The following is a 27,687-nucleotide window of genomic DNA, read 5'->3' as shown; positions in this document are numbered from 1 at the left end:
CATAAACAAACATTGTCTCGATAAAATATAAGATATGCTGTAAACTATTACAAAATATTGTACATTGTGTCCCATTTTGGTTGAAATTGAGGACTCGCTAATTAGTGAAGACAGAATCTTGCGATTTTTATGAATCTGAGCTACTTTTCATAGATATTTTTTTAAAGGGACACTAGCACTAGTTCTGCGTATTCGTTAAGAAATTATTTTTCATTTTTACAAGCTTCTTAAAAATATACATGGTGAGTCTTAAATGTGCGTAAAACAACCAATGTGCGTAAAACAACCAATGTGCGTAAAACAACCAATGTGCGTAAAACAACCAAACCCCAGCGACCTAACCTAACCTTAAATGTGCGTATATATTTTAGGGGTGATATATTTCAACGACCTCTAACCTTAGGGTTAGAGGTCGTTGATATATTTCGACCCTATCAACAGGTCTATGAGGATTAAAAAAAATTGAAAATATTGTATGATCGAAAAAAAACGGCGTCAAAGAAGGCTGGGAAATGACAATCGATGATAATTTTGGCGACGTCATTACTTCGCCCGTACTCTTCTCTATTTTTAATGGCTCTATTTTTAATTAAAGTTTTGCTTGTGCGATTACTCGATTGTAAGTAGTATTAGGGCTTGACCTGGGCAAAATTATCATCGATTGTCATTCCCCAACCGTCTTTGACGTTATTTTCATCATATAGCATTTTCAAGTAGTAAATGCTTAACCTAGTTAAGCAAACGTTTTGAAGAACGTTCACTTGGTCTTTTTCCTTCTATCTTTTCATCGAGTTTGCGAGCTTTTTATTTTTTTATAATTTATCATATTTTTTCTAGAAGAAATTATAATAAAACAGTTTCTGTTGAACCTTTCACACAAAAACATTTCAAATTTATAATAATTTTAGTCTAATAACTATTAGTCTAAGAGCTAGCAACGTTTCCGAGAAAGTATTTTAAGACGTCTGGCTCTTTGATATATCTTTTACTATGCTCTTTGGAACAGCATGCTGCCGATGCCCGTTGCTGCATCGGCTGTCAACGGGCATCGTCTGACTGCCGATGCCCGTTGCGTTTACTACTGCGCATCGGAAGAAGATCGTATATTTTTTATTAACTTAGTCCTATAAATTCTAGTATTGAATATAAATCGAACATGTCTCCATAGCGCAGTGCGTAGAGTTTCCGACCACGAACCGATGATTCAGAGTTCGAATCCGGGTCAGGTCAAAGACTTTTTTATTTTATTTTCGTTTATAATCTGATAGTAAAGTATTAAATAATTCAGGCAATAAAAAAAACAAATATTTAATACTTTACTAGCAGAATATAAACGAAAATAAAATAAAAAAGTCTTTGCCCTGACCCGGATTCGAATTCTGAATCATCGGTTCGTGGTCGGAAACTCTACGCACTGCTCTATGGAGACATGTTAAATTTATATTCAATACTTTTTTAGAATTTAAAGGACTAATAAAAATATAGGATCTTCTTTCAATGCGCAGTAGGGAACGCGGAACGCAACGTTTACCGGCAGCCAGACGGGCCGCATGCTGTTCTAGAGAGCATAGTAAAAGATATATAAAAGAGCCAGACGTCTTAAAATACTTGTTTTTCCGACGTTGCTAGCTCTCGTACTATATCTTGTCAACAAGTTTAATTTTTGTCAGTGATGACATAGTATATTGATTATTTCGATTCCAAAAGAGACCTTTTTTCCGTAAAAAATGGCGAAAATGTATATTTTTATTTTTTAACTCAGTAGTTTTATACAGGTAAGGACAAAAAGTTATTACTCTTCAAAACAGTTAAAAATATACAGGGTGTCCCAGAAATAAGTACAAGTATTTTAACTGGTAGTATATTTGGGCCTCAGAAACACGCCTATGAGTTTTTTTTTGCGAAAAAAAATTTTGAAAATTTGGAATTTTTTGATTTTTTTTGGATAAGCAAAGGTAGTAGATCAAATTTATATGAAAGAAAATCCAGAAAAGATCCAGTGGTTCTCAAAATTTAAGCAAAAAGGCATTTAAATTTTCAAAGTAAAATAACTCGGTTATTATGGACTTATTTGAAAAATGGTAAAGAGAAAAAATGTTTCTTTTGACCAAATCTACCACCCCTCAAAATATTCTTGCTCTTATTTCTGGGACACCCTGTATAGGTAGCGCCCCCTACAAGTAGGGGTCATATTGACATCGAAATCAAATTTCCCATGTTAAAAACTTCCAGACACCAATTTTAATCCAATTATCGACGTTAATTCTGAAACTATTTGGAAAAAATCGAAATAAAAATGAAAGTTCTACACCCTGTATCTCCGAAACGAAGCGGTTTACGATATACATTTATACGATTTTTTTACTTATTTTTATCTAGAAAATATGCTGCCAAAGTTTCTCGGATACAATTCGGACCACCCTGTATAATTTTTTAATTGTTACCGAATAATAACTTATTTTTATATTAATCATTTCAAATTCAAGTTTAAAAGCACAATGAGGATAAGAAATATAAAAAAACAAATCTATACAGATACAAATTCAGGAATTATCAAATTCCATCTATTAAACGATAAGCGACACCATTATTTTGCATAGTTTGTTACAAAATTTAGATTTGTAATATGATAATCATCATATACCTCTACCCTATAAATAATTTATTTACAGAAAGGGTAGAAGGTGTCCCACTAAACAAAATTGATGAAGTATTTCAATAATTGAAATATTTCCAAAAAAATAACGCAGCTTGGCTAGTTTTTTTTTTTGAATTCTGCGTCAAAAGTTCTATAAGAAACTCTTCTTACCTTTCTGATAAGTTGACGGATATCTTAGATACGACGGGTTTCTCAAATTGCAACAATTTCTAAATCACTCTGTATTGTAGAGACTAATGGTGTTATGACTATTTTGTTTATGGCTTCTTTAGTTTCAAAAAAAGACTCGGGTTCCTGAAAACTGTGTCAATTTATCAACTCTCTATGTTTACTAATAAGTGAGAAAATATCAATTACAGCATTTACAACCAAAATGGGACATTCTTCTTAACAATCGAATGGAGTGCTACATATTGAGTACTATAGCATTTTTACTATCAGATCAATAAGTTAAGAAGACAAAAAAATAAGTTTTCTACCTTCATTCATCCTTTTATAACATTAAACATTTTGTCCCAATCCTCAGAATACTCAAAGTCAACATTTTTATACCGGGTGCGTCTCAAAAGTAGCTCACTCCTATAACTTTTTTAATTTTTTTCAGATACGAGATTTGGTATGTTAATATATGACATAAATTAGGATTGATTGACGTATTCAATTGTTTTTGGTGACTTCCTGTTTCACCGGAAATGACTACAACTTTTGATTTTCAAATGGCACCTCCGGTATTCTTTTACTTTATTCGATAGACAATGACATTCTCAATAGAAAGACATATCATATGTCAACTTTTGACAGTTTCGCTTAATAAAAAATTGTATTTAAAATGTCAATCTAGGGTGCAATGGCTATATTAAAAACACTAATTTTTAATCAAGGAGCCTTGGAAAAATAGATTTGATAGTCTAACGTTTTAGTGTCTTATCCTGACCGGTTAAAAGATGCCCGGTTAAAAAATCGTATTTTTAATCATATCTCATTTTTTTCGAATGAAACGAGGGTGGCTCATTAGCATATTTAGAAAAAGCATTTTTTTACGAATAATTTGATACCACACACTTGATGTTTGAGTTAACTTTTTGTTATGAACGCATGTTATAAACCTTATAAAATAAAAATATAAACAAATAAACCATATGCGCAAATATCAAAAGTTGACATATATATGTCATTCTATTCAGAGTATTATTTTCTATCGAATACTTATAGCAAAAAAATACCGAGGGTGCCATTTAAAAATCAAAAGTTGTAGTCATTTCCGGTGAAACAGGAAGTGAGCGAAAACAATTGAATAACGTCGATCGATCCTAATTTATGTCATAGACCAAATCTCGTTTTTTAACTGAAAAAGTAAAAAAGTTATAGGGTGAGCCACTTTTGAGACGCACCCGTATTATTTTCCCTAAAATAAATCCAGTATTAATTTTGGTGTTTAATTAAATGAAAACAATTGACTCTTCAAATCGAATCATATTTCCCTATTTCTAGGGCAGCCAAACCAAACCATTTTTTATTTTTAATTTTACCAGTTTTTTTAAACGCTCTTAAGCACATACACACACAGTCCTAGTTAGCGGCAAACTAAAGCAGCAAATTAAACTTTTTCTGATAGGCTGTGTTTCCAAACTATAGGTGGAAAGCTGTCAAACGGTACAACCGACACAACAATGATGTTGTTGCAGCGTCGAAGGTCAACTCCGCGCTTAAATCGCTAGTTCAAAACGGGACAGAAGCTAATCTGAAATCTCAGTTTTTGAAGATAGATGCTCAGTCGCATAGTAATAGTTTGGACAGACTATACCGGTTTTTGGAGGATAAAAGGATATAACAGCTCACAGGTGTCCACGATAGTTTTGGAACACAGCCATGGTATCCTTGCCGCCTCCCAGGTATATGCTTTTTGCTTTTAGGTGCCGAGTAGATTTCGCTAATTTTGCATGGCTATGTCTGCTAAACGTCTTCTATTTTGCATGATAATTTCAGATTTATTTCTACACCCACCGGAACGAGAAACGAGCATCTTAAAATTTTGATGTGTTTTAAAGTTTAATATATTGTGTTCTAGTGGACCGATTTTGATATATTTTTAAATTGTAGCTAAATTGTCAAATTAAACGAGGAAACAAATATTTATTTTGGTGAAAGTTTGAAACACCCTGTAGAATATGTTAACAAAGCAAGGAATTTAAAAATAATTTTATCATCTAGGTACAACTTAGCAAGTATAGCTAGAGACTTGAGAAATGCTATGCATGAAATGCGACCTGTGAATGAAATTTGATTTTGGGTGCTATCCCCAAGTCTCTTCCTATATTTGTACAACTGTACGTCTTTTCTCGATAGTTTGTTTTTTGATTCATCTGAATAGCTTTATTTTTATTGGAGATAATCGCTTCTGAATAAGACAGTAACGATTTACAGCAATTTTAGCATTGATTTTGCGGGTTCTCATCAACACACTTATTGTTTCTGTAATATCACTGTCATTGAAAACTCATATTATTATGGTTTATTGACGTTTACTCTAGTAGAGATGGTTTTTAGCAGAGAGAAACTAATAACTAAAGTGAGAGGGCTTGTGGAATAGGGCATTTCGTAGACAAGTTTATTTTGTCACCGCGCATCCCAGACGCGCATAGCGTTTAGGCGGTCAAAAAATGAAGTTTTCAACTTTGCAAGTTAAACATTTGACAGGATTAATTAGATTGTCAGTAGCTTTTTCCATATCTTAGTTCTAGAAGGAGATAACTAAAATCTGTTGATAATCGGAGCAAATCGGAGTAATAAATTGTTTTTAACTGAATGTCCCTGTTCTTTTAGCTTGTCATAAGAGAAGATTATTGTCATTATTGATTATTTCAGATTCCACGATTATTCGGCATTTTTGTAATTTTTGTTTTGTGGTTGAGACCCAGACAAAACGTTTCCTTTAAAAGTAAGTTTTATCTCGGTAATTATATTTTAACATACCTAATAGTAATAGTGAGTGCACATAATAATCGTACATTGCTAATTTAATTTTTTTAATTTAAAACGTCACATTCTTTTCTGATACCTATGGAACGACTAGGTATTATACCTGGTATTATTTCCAGTAATACAAATTATTTTCTTCAACTGCTAGGTTCTTGTTATAGAATAAAGACTATCGACTGTGCGAGCTCCCAACCGTGCTTCCCTGTTCACTCCCAACCAAGTTAGATAAAAAAGATACTGAAGATTGCAGCCTTGAGTTGGACTATGGCAAGGAATATGGAGTTAAATAAATTATTATGTTCCTACACAGTATTTTATTTATAGGTTTTAATGCTTTAAAGTCTAATTATAAATTTTCGTTGTCAACAAAATAATCTAAAAAAACTACGAAGATTTCTTATTATAAACTTGAAAGATTAAGATTCGGTTCAAATATACAAATTTTAAATTTTTGGCGCCAGTATATAGGTATGAATGCAACCTACTATATCGATAATGCGCTCATAGTTCGGGTTAGACGCCAAAGGCCGCGCCACTAACACAGTCTTCAAAAATTAACGTTGATCGGTCTCTCTCACTTTAGTTATTAGTGTTCTCTCTGGTCTTTAGTTCTGAAGTTTCGGCTATTGCTGCTTTAATTGATCATAGTAGATATCAACTTTTGGACTAAAAATGATATCTACTAATGTAACTGACGAACAGACAATAATATGTTTTTTTTTCAAAGACAGTGACATTTTATAAACCATATACTCTATTTTATAGTATATAACTGTCAAGAAAATATACACCTAATTTTTTTGGAGTTTCTTGGGATTTAGGTTCGGGAAAACTCTGATTAAGTTTTCATTTGGTTTTTCATTAGTATCTTTGTTTATTTTTTAAAGAAAAAACAAACGTTTCGGCTAACATTGTAGCCTTCATCAGTGTAGTGTCTATAACAAAGTACAATGTCAATTTACTTATCACAATATATACAAAAAAAGCCTTAAGAAGTTTGTGTTACAATTTTTATGTTATAAAAACAATAATTCTTTACAAAACATTTTTTCTTCATACTTATATACCCGCTATTGAATGTTAAAAATAAAATCTTACAACACTTACCATATCAAAAAAATGGTGTCGAACATAATCCAAAAATTACATACAAAATATTCACAAAACATACAACATAATGTTTACTACAATTAATAAACTAATATAAATTTGTCAAAAGATGACCACATATTTTTTTAAATTATTATTCTTAACAGTAAAACTATCTATATTGACTACGGTTAAAAAAAAAATTAACATAGATTTTGGTGGTAAGTAAATTGAAATTGTACTTTGTTATAGACACTACACTGATGAAGGTTATAACGTGGCTAACGTCATATTCAAGGCCTGACTGTTTTGACAGTTCTACCGAAGTGGTCCAGAATTAGTAGTCGTAAACAAACTAATTGTTTTTATTAGTTTCGCAACAAATCTGTGTTTTTTACGCATTATTATGCTAATAAAATTATACTAAATAATTTTGAGTGAATCGTGAACTATCTAGATCCGTTTCATAACATCCTACTCGCGAAAAAAACCATACCCCCGTAAAAATTATAGTAACACCGGCGATGCCGGCTGTGTGTCCGGACTAGGAAAAAGTTGGGGAATTTATATAAAAACATAATTAATAGCGTTAGTGTTAGTGTATAGTGTTATATGTAGTGTATAGTGTTAAACCAACGTAAGTGACGTGTATTTTTTTGTAAAACAGTTTTCGTTTCTTTATTTTTACTTTGTGAAATAAAAAATTCCGCGACATTGTTCTGTGCCTGTAGCCTTGTAGCAGCAATTATAATAAGTCCTCAGGATCTGTCTCCATTCTCTTTCCCAACAATATTAACTGTAACTAGGTCACGTCCAAAACCTACAGAACATACTGTGCCTACAATTTTTCCAAATCAACCCTGTTATGGACCCTCTGTGCATGTTCCCATAAAGAGAAGACGTCCCGATGAAAGAAAACAAGATTTGGAAATTCAGGATGAAATAAATATTGAAAAGTATTATTATTATTATGAAATGGCAATATATTTTAAAGAAATTAAATGAATTTGTACTTTATGTCAGTATTTTATATAAAAAAAGATATCTTTATCTTTTTATTTACGATTTATGGAGATGGTTACTTGATGAACATCGAACTACAAATTACTTAATGTTAATAGTTAATTCTATCTGATATCCACATTTTTTAATTATGTTAGGCAAATTTTTACAATTATTTTTAATTAAACTTTAAAATGTATTCTGCCGTTATCATATACAATACATTTTCTTAACTTGTCGATAAACGTATAGTTTTCAGATTTTTTAATATTTGGAAACTTTTTATCACAAGGTATATTATTACTAGTTGCTAAATACTCGCTAACGCAATTTTAGGACACGCTTTTTATTATCTAGATTTTATTTTGTTCATCTTATGCTGTAGTTTATTTCATATTAATATTCGTGCTTTAGATCTAAATTTTAATGCAATTCATTCAATGCTATTCAATTACTTTAACGCGATAAAAAGTTAATGTTATTTTTTAATACCTTTCTGTATAATATTTTTCATATTTATATCTGGCAAAACTATCAATAAATACTATTATTTATGCAAAAACTATATGCAGTACCATATGGCACAATACAAAAGCCGGACTAGTGCGGTGACGTCACAAATCGATGTCTCTGGCCTGTCTGTCATGTTGGTTATGGTTATAATCTTAGCTGAAACGTTTGTTTTTCCTTTAAAAAACAAATAAGGATAATTTAATTAGAGTTTTCCCGAACCTAAATCCCAAGAAAATCAATTTTTTTTAGAATATTTAGAAACAAGGTTCACGAGTATCAAATTTTCCAAGAAAATATACACCTAGATGATAAAATAATTCTTAAATTCCTTGCTTTGTTAACGTACTTCACTGGGTATTTCGACATTCACCAAAATATCAACATTTTGTTTTCTCTCGTATAATTGACAGATGGCAACTTTCATTTTTAATTTAGAAAGAGATACTAAAAACCGAAATAATTAAACTACAAATTTCTTAAAAAATTATCAAAATCGATCAACTAGAACACAATTTATAAAACTTTAAAATACATGAAAATTTTAAGGCGCCCGTTTTCGTGCCGGTGTGTTATTCAGTGCTAATTCACACTATAACTTATATACTTGTCAAACATATAAGCAGGTTTTGAATATGATTCCATTGTAGTTATTGATTAATATAATAGACATGTAGGGTTTTTCACATAGCCCATTCATTAGAAACATTTTAGCGTTGATTGGAAGCTAATTTAGATAAAAATGGTCAAATCTTCCTAAGACTATTTCGTGGGGTATTACTTTTTTTTACTTTTTGAATTTTTGTTTATCGATCATTACTTAATTTTCAAAATATTTTCAATTTTGTGTCAAAATGACATTTACAGAATGCATCTTTGTAAATTCATGTTTTCAGTCTGTTAGAAAAAATGGTTTCACTATACTTAATTTTTTAACAATTAATAAGAATTAATATAAAATTCTAATAAAAATTTGATCAAAGTTACAACTGAAAAGTTCATTAAAAGGCATTCATTAAAAATAAAGACAACTCTGGAATTGTTTAATGTGTATATTTAAATTCAACAGTTTTTGGAACATTGGTAACAAATAATGTTATCATCCTACTCTAAAATGTTATTTTCCTTAGTGTCTATCCATAGTGCACCGGCTTCCAAGTGGATACCTGCTTTGTAGTGGTATCGCTTTATGAATCTGCGATATTGAAGTAGGTATTGGCCATTATTAGCCGCTTGCAGGAAGCAGGAATGTCATTTGGCATCATGAAGCTGTCTCGTAGGGATCTATTATGTCTTTTTATTAGTTAGTGCTAATGTTCATAATAAACTGATACAAGAAAAGTACTACTCGCGTTCGTGATATTAATCGGTCACATTTTGAATTTGGTAAATATCATACGATATATCCTGAATATATTCCTGATACGAATATTTCCGCATGGAGAAAGAAAGGTTTGAAGTATATTTTCAACAAAATAGAAAACCGTTGAAAAAAATGCTACAATTTTCAAAATTTATAGATGTACACAAGATGGTTATGATTAAAATCGATTAATTTTTAATCATTTTGCAACTAAATAGCTTGAATAAAATTGTGCTGAAGCATAACTATAATTGAAAGTTTAGAAATGAGTCCAGAAGGGTAGATTAAGTTTGGGTGAGCGAGGGAGTTGAATTGGTGTGAAAAGGGGTAGCTGTGATAAAACTGTTGAAGGGGTGAAGCAGGCAAGCGACAAAAAGATACAAAAATGCATTCCGGTAAAATCGGGTAAAAGCAGTTTAAGCCGGTTGAAGCTGGCTGACTGGCTCAATATGGCCACTACAATTTTGAAATTGTCGGGGCTATAGTGAGCCAGTCAGCATACTATTGTTCCTCTATTTTTCACGTTAGTTTGCCACGATGAAGCGAGAAGCGGGAAGCCGGTGCACTATGGACGTACTTAGTTTGGTAACTTAGCCGTGATAATTAAGTATGTCTATATTACTAAGGTTAATAGCCACTTGAAAAAAAATCGAATCTATCCTTTTAATCAGATTCTCAATTAGATCTTAATATACTTTTGTTTATTAAACAGCACAACTGAATATATGTAATATATACAGGGTGTCCCAAAAAAAGGAACTTATTTTCCCTTTATCATTTTTAAAATAAATTGATAATAACCGAATTATTTCACTTTTGAGAGCCGCATCAGGCAGCAATCGATAATCAGCCCCAAATGCCAAGAAATTATCCGGATCTTAGTAGGTCTTAGTTATTTGACGCTCAGTGTTGACACATCGACTAGAAAGATTTAAAAGGACTGATTGATAGCAGATCGCTGTAATTAGGTTAGAGCGTCGTTTTATCACTTTACCTAACACCGCGACTCTACACTTAACAACAATTCGTTTCACTGCGATTCTTGACAGCACCACTCTTGAATACCCATGTGTATATGGCACAAAATACATTCATATACAATATGATCGAATAAAAAGGGCGTCAGCAATGGCTATGAACAGCATATCGCTGTCATTTTATATGTAAAATTATATATGGAATTTCATTCTTCGTCATTTCCAATGCACGCCGTTTTTTTTTTCGATCATACGGTACCATCTGAATGATTTAAGATTATTTCTTTTCGACCTTGGTTTTTCTTAATCTCACACTCTTGTTTTTGTGAATAAATACCAAAATAATTGATACTTCTATTTGAATAATAAAGTATTTTTAGAGGCTTAACTTATGTTTTCAGTAAAATCTCAAATGAGTTGGATATCCTAAAATTCATTAGCTAAACAGCCGCGGCCGGTAGAAAGTTCTTAATGTATTTATGTAGAATTGTTTGATGTGTAAAAAATTGATGTATATAATTGTTTATTATTTAGGCTGAGAACAAACGAGGCGGCTTTGAAAAGGAAAATGCAAGAATATAAACATAATTATTTTAAATATCTTCATAAATATAAAATGCTCTTATATATTACTAACACATAAGGTGCGACTTTTAATACATTTACAAGATTAATTCTAATACCCAACACAAAAAATTAAGATAATTAAAACTATTATTACAGTTGGGGGTTGGAACCTTCAGTGTTACAACAGCAAAATAAAACACTAAATCACCACAATTGGTGTATTGTGTTTACACTGGACGCGCGTTTCGCTAGCCATGTTAGCATCATCAGAAGATGATTAAAACTAAAATAATATCTACAAAATAGAGCCTTTATATACTCGCTCAGTTGGCTCTGAGTGGGCGTGGCAAAACTAGACTAGCGAGTCAAAACCAACTGAGCCTAACAATTACGAGTAATTACCGAAACTAGAGCAGTAGGAACAGAGAACTGGAAGAAATTGGGGCATTGTCTCTGATCATACTGTCTTTACATTTAATAATTTTAACGCTCTCAATATGCATCTAATTGCCGTTAATTTGAGATTTGTTTAACTAATTTTAAGTTATAGTATAGATTGTATAACTTAAAATTAGTTAAACAAATCTATCTATCTGAGCTATGGTATGGTAGACCGGATAAATCTCAAATTTAAAATTAAATCTAGTTAAGATTGATCTTCTAGTTTCTGATCTATCGTTCGTTCTTCTAGATCAAAATATGTTGGGCAAACTAGAAAGTCAATATGATAAATATTTTAAATTATAATTCTTTTTAGGGGCGCTTGCACCTAATTCTCCTTCTAATTATAATAGAGTATATAATTATAAAGAATATAAATTATAATTATTTTAAATTAATTAAAATATTCTTTGGTTGTATCTAAATCTTCAAACTACGAACTTGTACACGATGCTCAGGAATAGCATCAGAAATATTAATATAGACTCAATAGAACTCAAAGAACTCAGACATTCATTTTTGAATTCAGAGTTCTAATAGCGCGACCACTGTCAATCATCAACTTCACTTCTCAATTCCACTTATTTTTACCAAATGTTGCAAGTGTTTCTAACTACTATTGGTAAAATTTACAAGCTATAGGGAAAATTACAACGACTCTTTAATAAATAAACAAATAAAGTATCACGAGACGTAATTACTAAATCGTAAAGCTGAACGCATGATATACACCCTTCTCTAGAATTTTAAATACTGATTGGGTCTGTGAATTAGGGATGCGCAAAAATAACCGATTTTTCAGATAACCGGTAATTTTATTCCAAAAATCGGTTATTAATCGGTTATTTTTTTCGTTCCAGTTAAATTTAATAACTGTTCTTTTAGTTCATAACCGAAAATCGGTTATTTTATTTTTACTGACCTCGAACACAGCTTGTTTTTATATCTAAAAAAAATAGGTGTCACGTCTAAATGTAAGCTACGTTAATAGATCAGCTAATATAACAGCTCTTCATTCCAACATTCAAACTAACTTGATCCTTAGTTTAGAAGATAATTTATGATCCACGTAAGAGAGTAATATTAAATATCTAAAAATGTTGAATTTGCACTCTTTTTACATTTTTCTTTCTAAAAAATCATAGAGAGTGATATTTTTTTTCAGAAGATATTTCATTAACCGGTTATAACTATAACCGGTTAATTGTGTCAGGTTGGTGTAGGTAATTACGCTACACCAGAAATTATCCGGTTAACTGATAACCGGTTATTTTCCAATAGCCATCCGTCCTTACTATCTAAAGTGGATTGGGGTTGGGTCAACCCTTGGTCAACCGGTCGACCGCGACTAATCTGCTGTATCCCTTTCCACGTCTCTTAGCAATGTGCACAGATTCTCGGTTTATTTCATACGTTTGGCAACGTTTTTACCGTTATCTCTTTGTCCAGTTCATTATAAACGCATAATAATTGTACTCTTCTTACATACGGAAATCTCGACCCAAAACTAACCTTTGCCAGCCCTTAGTATAAATGAACTTGACCGGTGCTGTGCTGTGCCGGCCATTCATAAATGCGTTACCTGCAGTGGGATTCTGTAAGCTCCGTAGCAAGAAATTTCCTATCTAGCCTATGCTATTTGTATACGATTTATGGGTCACTAGACAGGAAATATGTTTACAGAATCGGGCCTCTGATGCTTTACAGTATAATACTTGTATTTATTTGAGATAAATCAGATGTAACATAAAAATAGCGTGTTCTGTGATCAAATAAAGTTTAAAAAAGTCTCTTTTTAAACTATGTTTCATTTAAACAAAAAATTTAACAAGAAAAACATTTACGACTTTTACCTGTATGGTAAATTTGATTATGGATTATGCAAGAATTTATGTTGTATAGTTTTTTGGACCCATAGTTTGTAAAACCAAGCATATTTTTTATTCCTTTCACGTTTGCATGACGATTTTTTTTCCATTAGCATGAACCTGTTAAATCCGTACAAAAACTAAGTTGGCATTTTGTTAAAAAGTTTGCAGAAGCAGGTAACCGTAATGAGTATGAATTTGAGCGCCAAGCTAGACGAGCTCCAACGCGGCGACCGTCATCTCGAAACCACTGTGGCGCTCTGCGAAATTCGTACTCAATTACAAGAACTCACGAAGTCGGTCGAGTCATGTCAGTCGGAAGTATCCGAAGTGAAACGGGATATGGTGGCTATCAAACATGAACTCGACACGGTACAACAAGTTAAAGAAGAGATCGAAGAACTGAGAGAGTACGTCGATCGACTCGAAGAGCATACGCAGCGTAGAAAATTAAGACTACTTGAACAGGTGAAGTAATTTTCCGGTAACGAAATTATATCACGAATATTATCGATAATTATTGTTTTATTTAATGAATACTATACAGGGTGGTCCGAACAATATTCCGGAAACTTCGGGAGCATATTCTTCAGATAAAAATAAGAAAAAAAGTTCGTATAAATGTATGTCTTAAAATACTTAGTTTCGGAGATACAGGGTGTAGAAGTTTAATTTTTATTTCGATTTTTTCCAAATAACTTTTGAAGTAACGTCAATATTTAGATGAAAATTGGTGTCTGGGAGTTTTTTGACATGGGAAATTTGATTCTAATGTCACTATGACTCCTACTTGTAGGGGCGGCTACCTATACATGTGTTTAAACTGTTTTGAAGAGTAATAACTTTTCGTCTGTACCAGTATAAACCTACTGGGTGAAAAATATACATTTCCGTCAAGAGACATTTTTTAAACATTTTTTACGTAAAAAATGTTTCTTGGTAAAAATCGCTATGAGAAACCGTTCTCAAGATATTTAGAATGGAAATAGTTAATACATGTCATTATTGACAAAAAATAAACATGTCAAGTGGATAGTTATTTGACTGAAATGATAAATTTGGAAACTTTTTATTTTTTTTAAATTAGTCATAAATTTTTCTTCGAAAAAAAGATGATAAAACAGTTTCTGTTGAACTTTAGGCACAAAAACATTTCAAATTTATGATTTCAGTCTAATAACTGTTTAGTCAACATGTTTATGTCAATGACGACAGGTGTTGATAATTTCGATTCCAAATATCTGGAGAACCATTACTCGTAGTGAGTTTTACGAAGAGATCTTTTTTATGTAACAAACGTCGTAAATGCATATTTTTTTACTCAGTAGTTCTATACAGATACGGACGAAAAGTTATTACTCCTCAAAACAGTTTAAGCACATGTAGGTGGCGCCCCCTACAAGTAGGAGTCGTGTTGACATCAAAATCAAGCTTGTCATGTCAAAAAACTCCCAAATACCAATTTTCATCTAAATATTGACGTTACTTCAGAAATTATTTAGAAAAAATCGAAATAAAAATGAAATTTCTACACCCTGTATCTCCGAAAGTAAGCCTTTTAGGACATACATTTATAAGAACTTTTTTGCTTATTTTTATCTGCAGACCCTGTAGATATACAAAATGTATACAAATATATTTCAAAAAACATGTGCCACCTCCCATCTATCGTGGGAAAAGTCCTCACGTAAAAATAAGATTTATATTTCATATCAACATAGGTCCGATTCTGCTTTGTTTCATAGCTACAGAAGGTTAAAGTCTTCATTTTTTTTCGATTTATTATGATTTTCTTCCAAGTACTTTTAGCGATTCGAATGAAATTTGGAGGGTAAAAGTTAGTATAAGTGCTACATATTTTAATGCTAAAAAAGTGTCGACAGATTCACCAGAGACGTACATATAGATTATCACTGGAATATTTTTCTAAAAAAAACATGTGTGCCACTTACTTTTTTCTCTTATTAGCAAAATTGTGTTTTTGATGAAGAACCAATGAGTAACATACTTATTTAAAAGATATTTTAAAAGAGAGAGAGAGAGAGAGAGAGAGAGAGAGAGAGAGAGAGATATTTTTCTCCAAGTACTTTTAGCGTGTAGCATTAGATTTAGAAGCATAGAAGTTATAAAAAAAATGGAATATTTTTTTATAAGAATTTTCTTTTGGAAAAATATTAAAAGAACTAACACTATGCGACGGAGCTATTCGCCGGTGAGCAATGGGTCGTAAGCTAGTGAAAATTAAATTGTGATACTTACGTCTTTATAAGATACTGGGCGCCACTCTGTTTTCCATTTACTTTCGAAAACTTCTAAGTTGAAAACTGAGAAATCAACTCAGAATATAGGTATTGCTTATTTTAGGAATTACACAAATGAAACGCTGAGATAAACTAATAACTAAGTATAATTAATAATTAAATGTAAAATAGAATTAAATCAGAATATGAGAAATTTGATGTTTGAAAATATCTATTTGTTGGTAAATTGTATGTGTAAAAATAGATCACTCAAAATGGTAGTTTAAATCTGCACGCTTCTGAATATTAATATTTTATTAATTATTCCGCAAAAAGTCTGGCGATCTTGGTACCAAAATGTAGGGACTCTTTATATTCAATAAAAAACGTACTATGTAAATATCAGAAATATGCATAACATGAATAAAATATATCGAAGTGATTCTAAGCAATTAAATATATAATATGCCTGAAGGGCTTAATGAATTCAAACGAACTTAAATTATAGATATAAAATCAAATGATCTGGCCTGTTTTATCCGTTCTGGTCACAAGCTGGTTGTGGTGAACTGCAACTGGAACTGGATTGTGGTATAAAACGTCTCTGGGCAGACAGGATCGAAAACTTGTGTGGATTCAGGTGATTCCTCCGTTATTCCCGGTGTGAAATGTAGGGACAAAACGTGAACCAAATGTCAGGTACAAAAAAAAAACAAAATGGCACCATAAAATAAAATGCGGCCATAAACTAAAATGCCTTCATAATCTAAAATGCTGCCATAATCTAAAACCCTATAGAAAGAAAAGATAGGTATTAGGAAACGTTACTTAACGTTACGTTTAAAATAAGAGTCTTACCTCTGCTCTGAGGGTTTTCCCAAACAAATTGGCAAAATGCCAACAAACGCCGATAGCTCTATCGGGTTCAGCTTTAGCCACCAATATGGCGAGGGAAGGTAGGCACGAGGTATGACTATACACCGTCAGATATAAAGTGACGAACATAATTCGACAGGACTGAAATAACTAGCCAGAAATAAACTTGTAGAAAAAATAAAAGAAAATAACAATACTTAGAATGCCATCTCGGTGCGAGGACTTGAATTATTTAAATAAAATAATTCTGTACATTTATATTAATTATGTGAATTTTAAATAAAATGCTACAAGCGATTCGAATGAAATTTTGAGGGTAGAAGTTACCATAAGTGCGACATATTTTAATGCTAAAAAAGTGTCATATTCACAAGGGAGGTGCATATGGGTTATCACTGGAATAGTTTTCTAAAAAAATATGTGCGCCACTGACTTTGCTTTTCTTTTGTTACCAAAATTTTGTAGACCGTTAAATACTGATTAAAAGTTGTCTCTTGATATTTTGCCTATTTCGGTCTCCCTGATGATGTAAACCCAATTTAATTAATTTGCCTTAATCCAATAATCCTAATAGGAACCTTTAAAAGATTATAATGTCATTAACTTAACAAAATGTTAAATAAGTACTCATAATAATACCATTATACCGGATGGTACATCGGCGTTGGAAACATAGGAAATCCCATGCAAATTTTGAAATGGACAAATATTGGCTCCCCTATTGATTTTGCAGCAAAGTCGTAAATAGATTTTTAAAGGTTTATTATGGTAAATACACATGCCAAAATTGAACAATTTTGGACCAGCCGATTTTGAGTAACTTAAGAAAGATTGCATCTATTTTTATATTGAAACAGAACAGGTAACAATCAAACACCAGTCAAAAACCGACATACCTTCAGTTTACAAACTATGATTTTGTCATTGTCAAAAGTAATTTAATTTTAATATTCATGGGAAATTAACCGAAACATATCAGATACACTGTCTAAGCTATTTCCCGCGTAGTCAGGGGCTCCGACTATTATGAAACCTCGTGGGTGCTCATCAAATATGAGTAAATGTAACAAATTTCCAGATTGTTACATTTGCTGTATTTATTACACGTTTTCACATACAGGGTGGCCCATCGAAAACGTTCCGCAAGGCATAACGGCCAGGGTAATTTTTTTTTCCGGAAATTTAAAAACAGGTCAATTTTGTTTGTGAGGGGGAGAACTTTTGCCCCAAAAATGATTGCAAAATCTTCAACTCTCTAAGCGGGGGTGTCCCCAACTTTTTTCAAATGGGAAGGGGGGTCAAGAGGTACTGCAATGAAAAGGGCTTTTTATTCTCTATATTTTCCCGCTTCGTTTTTGAAAATCGGTCGAGTCATTGAGAAAATATGAAGGATTGGAATTTGAAAAGTTTATTTAAACATTTATCAGAATAAATGATAAGGATAAATTCCTTCGACCAATTTGCTGTTTTTTCTTATTATTTCTAGATGTTTACGCATTTTTTCACTTGTCACAAAGTTGAACGATCAGGTGCGGTAGTTGCTAGATAGCTGTTCTGTGACTTGTGCGTTGAAGTTCTCAATATCGTTAAACTTTTTAACAATTATGGTGTACTCACTTGCAGAAAAAGTGGAAATAATCGAGCTTTATTTTAAAAATAATGAATGTAGCAATCGGGTTCCGCAGATATTCAATGAATGCCATCCTGAAAAACACCTTTATGGCAAAATTGTTCGCGAGTTAGTAGCAAAATTTCGCGAAACTGATGGTTCCGTTATGAATAAAAAGAGGCAGAGGGAAAACCCTGTAGTAAATGAAGCTATGGAGGTATTCGTATTGGGCCAAGTTGCCATGGATAGTACGCTGAGTACAAGAAAATTAGCCAATGCAAAATTAGCCGGCGTGAATCGTACCAGTGTCCAAAGGATATGAAAAAAACACAAGTTCCACCCGTACAAAATTCAGTTGGTACAAGAACTCAACGAAGACGATTTTGATCGTCGCTTGCAATATTGTGAAACTGTGAGTGAACGAGTGGCGAATGATAATAATTTCCTATTTAATGTGTGTTTTTCGGAGGAGTGTACTTTCTTTTTGAACGGTGTAGTTAATCGGCATAACTGTCGGTACTGGGCTGAGGGGTTTTTCACGAGGTGCACACACAAAACCCTCAGAAATTGAACGTGTGGGCTGGTATTTTGGAAATTCTATTTTAGGTCAGTTTAACGATATTGAGAAGAACTTCAACGCACAAGTCACAGAACAGCTATCTAGCAACTGCCGCACCTGATCGTTCAACCTTGTGGCAAGTGATAAAATGCGTAACATCTAGAAATAATAAGAAAAAACAGCAAATTGGTCGAAGGAATTTATTCTTATCATTTACTCTGATAAATGTTTAAATAAACTTTTAAATTTCAATCCCTTCATATTTTCTCAATGACTCTCCCGATTTTCAAAAACGAAGCGGGAAAGTATAGAGAATAAAAAGCCCTTTTCATTGCGGTACCACTTGACCACCCTTCCCATTTGAAAAAAGTTGGGGGATGACACCCCCGCTTAGAGGGTTTAAGATTTTGCAATCATTTTTGGGGCAAACGTTGTCCCCCTTACAAACAAAATTGACCTGTTTTTGGATTTTTTGAAAAAAAAATATCCTCGCCGTTATGCCTTGCGGAACGTTTTCGATGGGCCACCCTGTATATAACATACATAACAAAATTAGGAAAATACCATATCAATTTGTCATTTTTACAATTCTATTGAGTATAATTTGAGTTATGCAGAAATATTTTTTTAATGCAGATACCAATTTGTGAAAAATATTAATTCTACCCATTACAACCCTGTAAGAAAGACAGGCAGTAAAACCGACAGATACTTCATTCTGTTACTGTATTTTATAAAGGGATGCAAAATAAACGAAGCTAAAAGTTGCTGAGAAGAGCTAGCTAGCTAGTGGACGGATATTCGTGACTGGAGTGGGGGAACAGCTTAGGTTTTTGATCGGCAAATTTATCCGTCAAGACTAAAAATTCTCAAAGATAAACAGAATATAAACATATACAACGAGCTTTCAAATCACATAGCACATTTCAAGATAATGAGTTATCATGGATATGAACACAGCATAGTTAAAATTGACAGATATCGTTTGGAACGCCAAAAATTGATTTGCTAAAATTAAAAAAAATATTATACAGTGTGAGTTAAATAAGTTTAAATATTTTCAGGGTTGGTAGATCTCGATAAAAAAAATATTTTCTCCATATCGCTTTTCAAACAAGTTCAAAATAGCCTAGTCCAAAATAACATAACATAAGTACAAATATTTTCAGGGCTGGTAGATCTCGATAAAAGAAACATATTTAGCCTGAATATCTGTTGGTAATTTACTTATTTCGTTTTGAAACATTTCTGGCTCCAATTCAATCAGCAATCGACACGAAAGAGAATTAAAAAATATTGACTCAAAACTGACAACTAAAGAGCTTTATTTATTTGTCAAATTACATAGAAACCAACGCCAACCCAGCACAATATTTTTTCTACTCGTAATATAATAATTCCTTAAAATAATAATGTCTGAATATTTTTTAAAACGTAACTTGCTATGGAAAAAATGTTGTTTTATATACGACGATAAAATTGCATTATCGTCTCCCGAAATTAATTCACTTTCGATTTCATCGCTCGTGAATTAATCTTTTCGGTCGACGATAAAATACCATTTTATCGTCTTGTATAAAAAAATAACTATTATCTTATCGAGGAGATCGGAATGGAGAAAATATCAAAATACAACTTATACTAAGATACAACTTATACTACAAAGATATGAAGAGATAACTTTTGCTTTTAATCAGAATTTAACAGTCCACACAATTTTGTTAATCTTGGTAAAATTAAAAATCTTAAAAAGTCATTGGCGCACATGTTTTATTTTAGAAAAATATTGTGGTTATAACCCATATGCATGCTCCTGGTAAATCTGTCGACACTTTTCAGCATTAAAATATACAGCACTCATAGTAACTTTTACCTGACAAATTTCATTCGATTCGCTTAAAGCACTTGGAAGAAACACATAATATACCGAAAAAAAATGAAGAATTTAACCTCCTGTGGCTACGAACAAAGCAGAATCAGATCCATGTTGATATGAAAAATAAATCTTATTTTTACTTTAAATCTTATTTGTGTGGAATCGCCCCACGAGAGATGGAACATGTTTTTTGAAACACCCTGTATAGGTATCTAAAATAAGTAGTTTTTGTAATATTTAATTTTTTTGTTTCTGCGCTTAGACTACTCACCTTTTGTAGTAGAGTTTAACGAAATGAAGAAAAGGATATTAGACTTATAGAGTTATTATATGCCGCTACAGGGTGATCAAAATAAATTTTTGAATTAAGACTATTTAAAATCACAATATATCATTTTTATATCGCTCACTTTCTATATCAATTTTTTATAGATTTTACAAAATGACTCTGCAATTAATATACTACTTTATTAATTTAAAAAAGTATTGTAATAATTGTCGCTAATATATTAAAAACCAGGGGCGGAAGAGGGAGGGGGTATATACGAGAGAGGTAATGGTGGTAATTACCTTTTCCAGAAAGAAATGTATTAATAAGATAAAATGTGGTATCAAATAAAATAATTAAAGAACTTACTAAACGGAGTAAGAAAATAGATACTGTTGATTTTCCAAATCAGCTGGATTTAATTCTGACAGCGATTGTGTAAATAAGTACTCCATTATGGTTATTGTTAGTTCCCAGTAGTTAGTACGCAGAAAAAAAATCGTAGGTGTTTGGGAAGGCTCGCAAAAACATTGTTTCCTTTCGAGCCTTCCCAAACACCGACAATTTTTTTTCTACGTAAATAAGTACTTTTCTATATCACAATCAGTTTACTAACCTTACAGACATGAAGTACAGAGATTATAAACAGCAACCTCTTAATGCGCGTACGTACCTAAAACACTAAATCCTTATAAACGTTCGCAAACGTCTATAAATATTTTATGCGATATAAATGTTTTACGCGATCGGTATGTACCGGGTGTCCCACTAAGAATAGCTCTCGGCTGTATCTCGGAAAGTATTAGCCGTAGGGTTTACGGAAAAAAATATTTATAACTAAAGGGGCTATGAGAAATTGCTGGAAATTATTTTCAAGTTTGTAGAACGACCGCTAGGGGGCGCAACTGCAACAAAAAATATGAAAATGGGGTTTTTACACGATTTTGCCTAGATAAGGTCTACTATAAGTAATAGCTTCATAATCTTCAGTAAATTTTGAATATTTTTTGTTAAAGCCATTTTTCTCTATCTACCATAATAAAGTGGTGGGGGAAGGTTAGACCTGTTTTTATATAAATATTAATAACTCTGGACTGGATGATCGGAATTCATCAAGCGAGGGCTCATTTAAAAGAGCGTTTCTTATTCTATATTGCACCATATAAACAATAATAATAAGCTTTTGAACGTAGACACTAGGGGGCGTTGTCTTACTGTTTAACAAACATTGCGCGTTTTTTCAAAAAACTTAAATGCAATAGTATATGTAATTTTACCTGATAGTAAAGAGTAGTAAAAGCTTAAAAAGTCAGCGAAACCCCCATCTTGATATCTTCTTTCGAACCGAAAATATTAGCAAAATTATAACAAATACCAAAAAATGAGCCCTTAATTACCTTATTTTTACAACACGGTACCAATAGCCCTCTTAATTATGCCCATTCTAACAAAAAAATAAGATAGAAACAGTTAGTTTATTTTAAAATCGACGAAATACCAGAATACCAAAATACCAGAGGTATTAATATCTAATAAGATATTAATAACAGTGAACAAGAAACGATGATTCAGTGAAATCATGGTAGGCTTTGGAAAAAAGTTGCTTTTGACGTAATAGTATAAACGTCAAATTGTTATTAGATCAACATTTTGATAGTCTTATCAGCGTTTTTTTATCTTTTAATTGCTTTTTCAAAATGCCTTTATTATTTGAAATAATTGAAGTTGTTGGCATTTTGAAAACGCAATCAAAATATAAAAAACGCTGATAAGACTATCAAAATGTTGATCTAATAATAATTTGACATTTATACTATTACGTCAAAAGCAACTTTTTTCCAAAGCCTACCATGACTTCACTAAATCATCGTTTCTTGTTCACTGTTATTAATATCTTAATCTGGTATTATGGTATTCTGGTATTTCGTCGATTTTAAAATAAACTAACTGTTCCTATCTTATTTTTCTGTTATAATGGGCATAATTAAGAGGGCTACGATACCGTGTTGCAAAAATAATGTAATTAAGGGCTTATTTTTTGGTATTTATTATAATTTTGCTAATATCTCCGCTTTGAAAGAAGATATCAAGATGCGGTTTTCGCTAACTTTTTAAGCTTTTACTACTCTTTACTATCAGCTAAAATTACAAATACTATTGCATTTAATTTTTTTGAAAAAACGCGCAATGTTTATTAAATTGTAAGACAACGCCCCCTAGTGTCTACGTTCAAAAGCTTATTATTATTGTTTATATGGTACAATATAGAGTAAGAAACGTTCTTTTAAACGAGCCCTCGCCTGTTGGATTCCGATCATCCAGTCCAGAGTTACTAATATTTAAATAAAAATAGATCTAATTTTTCCCCACCACTTTATTTTGGTAGATAGGGGAAAATGGCTTTAACAAAAAATATTCAAAATATACTAAAGATTATGAAGCTATTACTTATAGTACAGCTTATCTAGGCAAAATTGTGTAGAAGCTCAATTTTCTTATTTTTTGTTGCAGTTGCGCCCCCTAGCGGTCGTTCTATAAACTTGAAAATAATTTCCAGCAATTTCCCATAGCCCCTTTAGTTATAAATATTTTTTCCGCAGCCCCTACGGCTAATACTTTCCGAGATACAGCCGAGAGCTATTCTTAGTGGGAAACCCTGTACGTCAGATGTCCACAAACGAAAATTTTCAAACATTAGTTTGTCAGCTACAAACGCGCAGCTGTCAGCTCTGCACGATACACGGCGCAGAAATAGGTGCAGTTCCGGTTCAATTCGCTTAGCTAACAACTGTTGAAAACGAACGCTGCTTGCGTGTGGATAGCAAGTTTACAAAAATTTACAAGCATTTACAAACGTTTGGAATCTTGGTTTCCAATATTTCTTTGGCGTGTGTCCATCTTTCTGTATGTATTAACAGCATACCCACGTATATTATTAAAAGTTTTATCTACTGACACAATGTCGCATTTTTCTATTGTCATATAAAATTAGTGATGAGCAAATGGAAAACCAAGATTGGCTTGATCATGGTCTTAGATCAGAATAAGTAAAACAGTTCGTATAAATTTATTTCCTAAAATACTTCGTTTCGGAGCTACAAGGTGTAGAAATTTCGTTTTGAAGTTACGCGCGTTGGGAGTAAAAATTCAAAGCCGTCATACACGGTATTGAGTGACGGTCGTGACGCACGAGCTAGCAAGAGGAAAAGTGGTAACGGCAGTGTTGCCAAAGCCATCTCATTCGGCCAATCTACCCCTTTATAAAACAATTTAACCCCGCTATTTCGTAATAATCTACCTTTATGAAAAATAAGCTTGTGGCAACTTACTGGGTAATGATCTGTACCATACCGGCTAAGAAAATCACTATAATAAACTTGATACTGCACCAACCTTGTGTACCACTATCCTCTGGTTGTATGCTAGGAAGTAAATTTTCATGCATATTTTCATCGATAGGTTTATAGCTTCTGAATAACGGTCTAGGTAAAGCATCTAGCATTGTTTGTCTAGGTAAAGCATCTAGCTCCTTTGTCAGCTCAGAATTAGGATTTAGAGTTAGTAACCCGTATTTTTATTGGAGGATACTGCCATATTTATTTCAAACCAATAATCAACGAGAATATTTGTATAATTTAATAAAATTACTGTAAATCACTATAAATAATGAATAATAAACAAAACATTTAAACAAAAACAGACCACACAAGACAAATTGTTGGTTAGTAATAGTCAGACATATAGATGTAGTAATATTTTGGTTTAAGGGCCAGGGCTATTCGGCCGGGTGATTCAATTATCGTTTTTTAATAAAAATTAAAAAAAAACATTATAAAATTATTATAAAGCTAGACTAGTATACGGTTTTATATTAACTCTATTTTTTTTTAAGTTTATGAAAAGCGTTCATAAAAAAATATATACCCTTCAAATCCTGCAATTTAATTGCTGTTAGTAAGAAGTTTCACTTCGAATATGTGCTTTGTTGTACGCTCTGTTTTTTTTATTTTTTATTTTTATTTCGTTTTTTTTCAAATTATTTCTGATCGAATATCGTCATAATAACATCGATATTTGGATGAAAATTGATGTCTGGGTGTTTATTGACACGAGAACGGTTGTTCGCACCGAATTTTACTAACCTTATTTTTACGTGAGGAACCTCTCTACGAGAGATGGAAGTCGTTTTTTTAGACACCCTGTATACAGGGTGGTCCGAACTGTATTCCGGAAATGTCGGCAGCATATTCTGCAGATAAAAATAGGTAAAAAAGTTCGTATAAATGTGTGTCCTAAAATTCTTGGTTTTGGAGATACAGGGTGTAGAAGTTTCATTTTTATTTCGATGTTTTCAAAATAATTTCTGAAGTAATGTAAATATTTGGATGAAAATTGGTATCTAGGAGTTTTTTGACATGAGAAATTTGATTTTGGTATCAATATGACTCCTACTTGTAGAGGGCGCCACCTACATATTTTTAACTGGTTTGAAGAGTAATAACTTTTCATCCGTACCTGTATAGAACAACAGAGTAAAAAAATATATATTTACGACCATTTTTACGTAAAAAAGGTCTCTTCGCAAAAATCACTACGAGTACTGGTTCTCGAGATATTTGGAATCGAAATTATCAATATCTGCCATCATTGATATGAATTAGATATGTTGACTAAATAGTTATTAGACTGAAATCACAAATTTGAAATGTTTTTGTGCCAAAAGTTCAACAGAATCCGTTTTATCATAATTTCTTCGCAGAAAAATTTATGATTAATTTAAAAAAATAAAAATTTTCCAAATTTATTATTTCTATTCTAAATATCTTGAGAACGCTTGCTCGCCGCGATTTTTACCAAAAGACATTTTTTACGTAAAAAGTTACAGAAAAGTATATTTTTTCACACAGTAGTTTTATACAGGTACGGACAAAAAGTTATTACTCTTCAAAACAGTTAAAACACATGTAGGGGACGCCCTCTACAAGTACGAGTCATATTGACATCAAAATCAAATTTCTCATGTCAAAAAACTCCCAGACACCAATTTTCATCCAAATATTGACGTCACCTCAGATATCATTTGATAAAAATCGAAATAAAAATGAAACTTTTACACCCTGTATCTCCGAAACTAAGCATTTTAGGACATACATTTATACGAACTTTTTTACTTATTTTCATGTGCAGAATATGTGGCGAAGTTCCCGGAATACAGTTCGGACCACCCTGTATACAGGGTCCGGCATTAGTCCGTCGGGCATCTGTTCTTAGAATAAAAAACTTATATTGAAATATTGTTTAAGTGCAAACTTAAAGTATGTACTAGGGTGTATTTCAGGAAAATATTTTAACTTCTACAGGGTGGCTCAAAAAAGTGTGAGTGGATCGGGATGATTTTTTTAAATGGAACACTTCCTTACAGATCACTTTATATAATCCTAGGATGTGAATAAATATATTTAAATAGTTTCAGAAATATTAATAAATAATATGTGTATATTTTTCAGCTTTTCTTAAAAAAATATTAAAAAATGTCACGAAATCAAAACTATACTAGATATTTACTTTAAATGGTCTGTACCTACTTTGCTATAAATATAGTAATCTTAAATCATACAGGATGTTCAAAATTCAATGCCAAACTTTCTAAAATATAAAATATTTTTTCTTTATTTTTTTTTATGGAACACTCTGTATATTATTTTTTTATTAGATGGAGAATTAAAAAATGAACACTGTCTATATTTAGAGTATTTCAAAAATTTTAGCTTTGAAAGTTTGGCTTTGAATTTTGAACATCTTGTATGATTTAAGATTACAATATTTATAGTAAAGTAAGTTTAAGACCATCTAAAGTAAATACCTAATATAGTTTTCATTTCAGGACAGTTCTTGTATTTGAAATAATTTTTTCAAGTAAGGTTGAAAATATATATATTTTTTATTTATTTATTAATATCACTGAAACTATCAAAACATATTTACCGATATCTTAGAATTATGTAAAATAATGGAAAGAAAAAATGCAATAATATATAGGGTGTTCCGTTCACTCTGTAGAAGTTAAAATATTTTTTCTGAAATACATCCTAGTACATACTTTAAGTCTGCACTTAAACAAAATTTCTAAGTTTTTTATTCTAGAAGCTACATATGCCCGACGCACAATTGGCGGATCCTGTATAGATAACTATTTGATGATCTTTTCTATACAGAATTGCAAAAAAATACGAGATAGAAAAACTTATTCAATTATATTTAATATACAACTTTTGATTTATATCTGTAAACCTATAATATTTTACTTTTTTCAGGGTCTCACTGCTTTCTTGTCATATGCAATATTTGCAGCTGTACTGGGCATGCTACAATTTGGTTACAATACCGGGGTAATAAATGCACCACAAAGTAATATAGAATATTTTATTAAAGATGTTTATAAGTCGCGTTATGCTGAAGATCTTCCAGAGGAAATTGTTAAAACATTATACTCAGTTGCTGTGTCAATTTTTGCTATTGGAGGAATGATTGGGGGTTTTGGAGGTGGTATAGTTGCTAACAAATTTGGTCGGTAAGTACAAATACAAATTATGTACAAATACAATTGAGGGGCTTAGAATAAAAGGGATACAAGTGACTTTTTTCTAAGTACAGATTTAGATACTTAAGGTGCCAATTTATTTGATTTAAAATGGAATTAAGTAAATTCTACAATGGCACTGCGTTTATACTAAATAAATTGGTATCTAAAGTATCCAAATCTGTACTTAACTCCATTTAAAACAAAAAGTCACTTGTATGCCT

At 31.9% G+C, this 27,687-nt stretch overlaps 1 protein-coding gene across 8 annotated transcripts in view; it reads left to right on the top strand.

The window, feature by feature from the left end:
- Window positions 1–27,687, top strand: part of LOC115887867 (glucose transporter type 1) — a 162,590-nt gene that overhangs the window by 76,677 nt on the left and 58,226 nt on the right. For 4 of the 8 annotated variants that reach the window (XM_030907389.1, XM_030907388.1, XM_030907386.1 and 1 more), the window contains exon 3: window positions 27,198–27,454. In XM_030907389.1, the coding sequence (XP_030763249.1) occupies window positions 27,198–27,454 (257 nt within the window). Of the gene's footprint in view, window positions 1–4,294; window positions 4,552–13,619; window positions 13,924–27,197; window positions 27,455–27,687 lie in introns of those variants that run through there. The other 4 variants (XM_030907384.1, XM_030907383.1, XM_030907382.1 and 1 more) reach the window with 2 other exon arrangements.

The sequence above is a fragment of the Sitophilus oryzae genome, unplaced genomic scaffold (genome assembly GCF_002938485.1).
Source record: "Sitophilus oryzae breed Bouriz unplaced genomic scaffold, Soryzae_2.0 scaffold_649_pilon_pilon, whole genome shotgun sequence".
Classification (NCBI taxonomy): domain Eukaryota; kingdom Metazoa; phylum Arthropoda; class Insecta; order Coleoptera; family Curculionidae; genus Sitophilus; species Sitophilus oryzae.
This window is presented reverse-complemented; position numbering and strand designations above follow the sequence as displayed.